Below are 5,769 nucleotides of genomic sequence, written 5' to 3'. Positions count from 1 at the left end.
ACTTAATGTTTATTGATGGAATCAAATTCTCCCTGTGTCACTTAGCTGTCCTTTTGGAACTCAATTTCCTCATCTATAAAATGGAGATAAAACCTTCTTTGTGGGATTATTGAAAGAGCTCAAGACTGGCCAGCTGCCTCCCAGTGCGCCACCCACACAAGCTCCTGGAAGGGGGAAGGAGCCACAGTAGATCAAGGGGAGCCCTTTTAAGATGTGCCTTCAGGTCCAGAGTGGGAATTTGGGCCCAAGCTGTCCTCTGTCCAAAAGTGGTAAGAGAATTGTGAGTTTTTCTGCTTCCAATCTTCTCGAATGATGTCATGATAGACAACTGGACTTCCAAGTCAGGAGAGACTTGGATTCTAATCCCAAAGATAATAGTATAAACCTGAATAAATTCCTTAGTCTCAGACTTGACTTTATAGAGATAAAGTTTCATGTACTGCATAATCCTCTTCACTTGATCTACATTGCCTATGAAAATGTTCATTTTATTTGAGGTTTAAGTTCAAAATAAAAATAAAGTGTCATTTATTTTAAGCCTCAATTTCCACCTTTGTAAAATGGGAATAATACTACTTATTGTATTCCTGGGTTGTTATGGAAAGCCTTGTGGAAATGACAGCTAAAGTGGGATCATCGATTTCTATCTGGGAGGAATCTCAAAAACCTTTCAGTCTAACTCTATTTTACAGATGAGAAAACTGAGGCTCACAGAGGGGAAAAAAGTGATTTCCCAAAATTATTTAGGTAAGAAGTAGAAGAGCTGAGATTGAACACAGGCCTTCTATCTCCAGATGAAGACTTCTATCTACTAAGAAGTCTATACCACAAGATCCCTTCTCCTAATAGACCTGGAGAAGAAATTGGATGTCCAATTCTATTAATCTTCACCAAAGTCTTAAAGGTCCTCTGACCTACATCTCCAATTAGACTCCCTAGACTCCCAGCAAAGTTAGAAAATTGTGTGATTCTAGAGCAATTGACCTGAGAAATGTCAGGCTCCCCCTAACACAAAGGGAAGCTCCACCTGGATCACTGCAAAAGCATCTTATTTAATCTCCTGCTTCCAGTTTCTCTCCTCTCCAAACCATTCCCCATAGAGCTGCCAATGTGATGTTCTGAAAGCCCAGGAACATGTCACCTTGTAGCTCACCTTTGTCCCCTACTCCTTATCCCACATCATTCAGACACCTTTCTCCAACTATCTCTGCTTTTACTCCAATGAAGAGATAGCTCTCCTGCTATAACACATTCATCCTTGAGCCATCCCCTCCCAGTTTCTCCAGCACTTACCTCCTTTATCATTTCAACCACTCTTCTCTCTCTCTTCTCTCTCTCTCTCTCTCTCTCTCTCTCTCTCTCTCTCTCTCTCTCTCTCTCTCTCACTTTCTCTCTCTCTCTCCTTCCCTGCTACAGAAAACATGTTCATGACTCTCCCATCCTTTAAAAAAAGACACTTTTTTGATTTAATCAGCCAATCTCTCCTTTTCTTTCTTTTTCTTTCTTCCTTTTCTTTTCTTTTTTGTCTGTATTGCCAGCACCAAGCACAATTCTTTGTACATAATAGATGGTTAACAAATGTTTGCTGAATTACATTGCACTGAGGGGCTGCTAGCAGATCTATGGGAAGGTCAACCTTCCCCCACAAAGTTGGAATCCTAACTTGGCCTGCACCCCCTTCCCTGAGGGTAGGGGATGACGATGGGGCACAAAGTCCTCCCAGCCACTGCTGGCCTGGAAGCACCAGCACTTGAGCTTTCACCCTGCTCCCACAGTCAGCTCACCCTCACCAAGTCCGGTTCATAGGTCTCAGTTACTCCCCCATTCTCTTTCCCTTTTTGGAACCCAAGCCCAGCAAAGGGGGAGGGGTAACTTCCGGTTTGGTTAGCTCTACTCTGCAGTAGGAAAGGGACAGAGAGCAGCTCTGGTGATCAGAATTGGACCCTGGAGAAATAAGGAAGGAAGATGGGGCGGGGAAGGGCAGAGACATTTCAGCCTATAGCGAATTGCTTTATTACACTTTCGGAGCTGCCCCAACTCTCTTCAGTTCCTGCCTGGAGTCTTGGGCATAGCCAACTGGCTGGCTCAATTGCATAAAGTCTGGTGAGATAAAGGTGCTGGTCCTGGGTCTTTAGGTCCAGGTTTCCCAGTCTGGTGAATTCAGCATCCCGGCACCACATAGTCATCTTCATCCTCGGCCCCAGACTGAGGGGACATTTGGCGGTCTGGGATGCAGGTCACGTTATCCACATTGCCATAGATGGGATGCTCAGACCTGGAGCTGTCCTCATAGTTCATATAGAGGTCCTCAGGCTCTGGGGAAGCCCCTCTGCTTGGAGAAGAAAAGACAGCCAAATGTTAGAACAGTGTGGGGGTGATGTGGGGTGGGCTAAAGTGGGCTGGGAGGAAGCCAGGGAGGAAATCAAACTTATTCTAGCCTTCTTGTGAAATGAGTGATTGCAGATCTGGCACTAGAAGGAAGGACTTTATGGTGTTCAATCATTTTCAGTCATGTCTAATTCTTCACCACCTTATTTGTAACCCTCTTCATGATCCCATTTGGGGTTTTCTTGGCAAAAATATGGCCAAAAAAAAATGATTTGCCATTTCCTTCTCCAGCTTATTTTACAGATGAGAAAACTGGGGCAAATGGTGAAGTGATTTGCCCAGAGTTATACAACTAGTAAGTATCTGAATTCTGATTTGAACTCAGATCCCCAGAAGTCATTTAATTCAACCTTTTACAAATGAGGAAACGAAGGTTGAGAGAAATTAAGATCACACAACTAGTATGAAAGTCTAAATCAAACCTAAGTTTTCAAAACTAATCTGCCAAACCTGAGTCTTCTGGGAGCCAAGTCAAAGATTTATTTTGTTCATTAAACCACCCTGCCTGATGAAAGTCTAACCCTAACTCCCACCCACCCCACAATCTGTGCTATTGCCCTGGAAGAGTTGGGGGTGGGGATTGCCCAAATAAAACCCCAGAAACCTTAGACAAAACACCCATATTCTCCCTTCCTGTTTCTCAAATGAAAAATGAAGGGTTTGGAGAAATCTATGGAGCCATAGAATCAGCTCAATATCTGTGATCATTTGGAAGGAGACTTCTAATAGCACGTCAGGGCCCGATGTAACCTCAGTCCTGGCTAACTGCATTTTCAGGTTCCATTAAGAGGAATAGCAAGACAGAGCTGTTCCCTGTACTCTTTTCATACCACATTAGGAATATTGAATTCAACCCTGGAGCTATAATTTAGCAAAGTCACTGAAAACTGTAGGTGTCCAGAGGAGAGTCCAGTATGGGGAGGGAACTGGAAACTAAGATTCAGGTTAGTAAACTGGGGTCATTTAGGCTGAGAAGAGATGCCCTGAGAGAAATGGGAAGGGAGGGGAGGAAATCCATGAGAACTGTTTTCAAGTATTTAAAGGGACTGTCACTTAAAAGGGACTAAACTTATTCTTGGTTCCAGAGGGAAGAATCAGAACCAGAACCAAGGGATGTTGGTCATAGAGGCAGATATAAATTCTCACTTATAATTTTAACCACATAAACTGATCTGTAATGGAATGGATCCCTCCAGAGCTCATAAAGATGAGTTAGAGATGGCCATATATCAAGCAATGTTACAGAATAAGATCCTGCTCAGGAATTAGCTGGACTAGAGGAGTTCCAAGGTCCCTACCAGTTCTGAGACTGATTTAGTCTAAAAGCCTACCACTTTACAGACGAAAAGATTGAGGTCCAGCGAGAGTAAGAGAGAGCAGAAAAATAAGGACTAGAATCCACATCTTCCCCAGGATTCCGTGTCACCTCATGTTTCAGCTGTGCCAAGTCCTACTGGGAACAAGGGGAGATGGATGCGTCCAACCTCATCAGTTAGAGATTCATTTAAGGTAACTCTTAAAAAGTAAAACGAACAAAGAACGTGATACAAATAAGGTCCATCTTGGAGCTATGTATCCTTGAATTTCTCTAGGGGACTCATTCTCCTCACCTGTAAAATGGGTTGGCTCTCCTCCCATATCCAAAATACTCCCTCTAATCTGAATTTAAAACTCTAAGATGGAGGACAGCTAGTTGGTGCAGTAGATAGATCATATGACCACAGATTTCCTAGCTGGTGACCCTGAGCACTTAACCCCAATTGTCTCAGCTAATAAAATAAATGAAAATAAAACTCTAAAAGAGTACGGGATGATCGTGAGGACCATAGGAAAAAGGTTGTATGCTTATGAATTCATACTTGAAGCCTCCATAAGGGGAAAGCGGAGGGAGGATGAGAGGAGATCTCTCGGAGGGATACAGTGAGGCCGGTCACTCACCGACTGTGACCAGGGTCCGAACTCTGGCCGCTGGTCTGGGAGTCCAGAAACAAGTTCTCATAGAGCAGAGCTGCAGGGCTGCTTGGGTCTGGACTAGCAGAGGGCATAGTGAAGCTCCGGCTGCTGTAACGAGGTTGCAAGACCGAGGCCGAGCTCGCGCTGCCCTCCGAAGGCTTCCACGGAGAGGGCTCGGGGGCGGCCGACCCCCGTTTCCTGTGAATCCTCAGGACCGTCCCCACGACGCCCCCGGCTAGCAGCAGCAGCGCCAGCCCCACGGTGATGCCCACGATGGTGCCCACGGGCAGCTCACGGCGCGGTTCGCAGTATCGCTGGTAGTAAGAGATTAGGTTGACGTAGTAGCCCGAGCCGTTGATGCAGGTTAGCTGGTCCCAGCAGCTCTGGAGCTCCGGGACAGACTGACAGGTGCAGTTTTCGTGGTCCAAGGGCAGACTGCAGTTCGGAGCCGAGTCCTGGCCCTCGGAGCTGGGCAGCAGCAGGAGCAGAAGCAGCAACAGGAGGGGCGGCCAGGTCCCAGCAGCCTGCATCCCTGCGGCCTAAGGAGACACCCCAAATCCGGGCCTTAGAGCTCTCTTGAACCTGGAATGAGCCTCGAGCTTCTAACACAGGCTAAAAGCAACTTCCTACCCACCCCTCAAAACCAGCTCTGTCCCTCCCTTCACTCCAGCCTATAAGCGACTGATGCAGTTGCTCGGGAAACGGAAATATCCCCCCAGCCCACAGCCCTAAAATCATCATTCAACCTCAACAGCCTGCAGCCAGGGAAACCCTACAGCAGCAGTGTGCTGCACTCGTAGTGCAGAACCCTGGATTTCCTGCTTGAGACGAGGAGAGGAGAAGAAGGGAGCCCAGTAGCCTCGGGCTGTTCACACTCAGAGGCCCAACCCCAGAGACCGCCCATCCCCAAGACTCCTTCCTCACACACTCTTCCCTCTTCCTTAGGCTGGAAAGGCTAGATGCCCAGACTCAAAGGTGCGGGGGCTATTGGAGGGAGGGGGTGACTCACCTGGATAGGGAGGCTAGAGTCAAGAATGGCTCCCTGAGACCCAATACCTCCCAATAAGGTTCCGTGCTGGGAGAGAAGAGGAACAGGCAGATGCCCTGTTGTAAGCCTGAAAGGATGAAGACGCCAAGTCCCCGGGTCCCTCCCCTTTCCTCCTTTGTCCCTTCCCCCCTCTGTCCCCAGTTCTCAGAGAAGTCGCAGTTCTCACACTCTGAAGAGGAAGGATAACCGCATTCAGTCAAGCTGGGGTCTAGGTTCAAGCTTCATTGAGGACAGGGAAGATTTGGTCTCTTTAGTTCTGTGGTTGATCTTCCCTGCCCCAAATGGACCTTTGCTTAAAGCCAGCACAACTGAGACATAGGATGGAAGAATGGAAGAACAAGCTAACTTTCTATCCTCTTATATTGTTTCCTCATTTGAAA

General features: G+C 46.9%; 1 protein-coding gene across 1 annotated transcript; it reads right to left on the bottom strand.

Moving 5' to 3' along the window:
- Positions 1-1,439: 1,439 nt before the first annotated feature.
- On the bottom strand, positions 1,440-5,479 carry LRRC25 (leucine rich repeat containing 25). The gene is made up of 3 exons (XM_051969642.1): positions 5,351-5,479; positions 4,327-4,880; positions 1,440-2,329 (listed from the first exon to the last, which is right to left on the bottom strand). The coding sequence occupies exons 2-3, from the start codon at positions 4,869-4,871 to the stop codon at positions 2,161-2,163; spliced, it is 714 nt and encodes a 237-aa protein (XP_051825602.1). The 5' UTR covers positions 4,872-4,880; positions 5,351-5,479; the 3' UTR covers positions 1,440-2,160.
- Positions 5,480-5,769: the final 290 nt, after the last annotated feature.

The sequence above is a fragment of the Antechinus flavipes genome, chromosome 1, assembly GCF_016432865.1.
Source record: "Antechinus flavipes isolate AdamAnt ecotype Samford, QLD, Australia chromosome 1, AdamAnt_v2, whole genome shotgun sequence".
In the NCBI taxonomy this organism is placed as follows: domain Eukaryota; kingdom Metazoa; phylum Chordata; class Mammalia; order Dasyuromorphia; family Dasyuridae; genus Antechinus; species Antechinus flavipes.
This window is presented reverse-complemented; position numbering and strand designations above follow the sequence as displayed.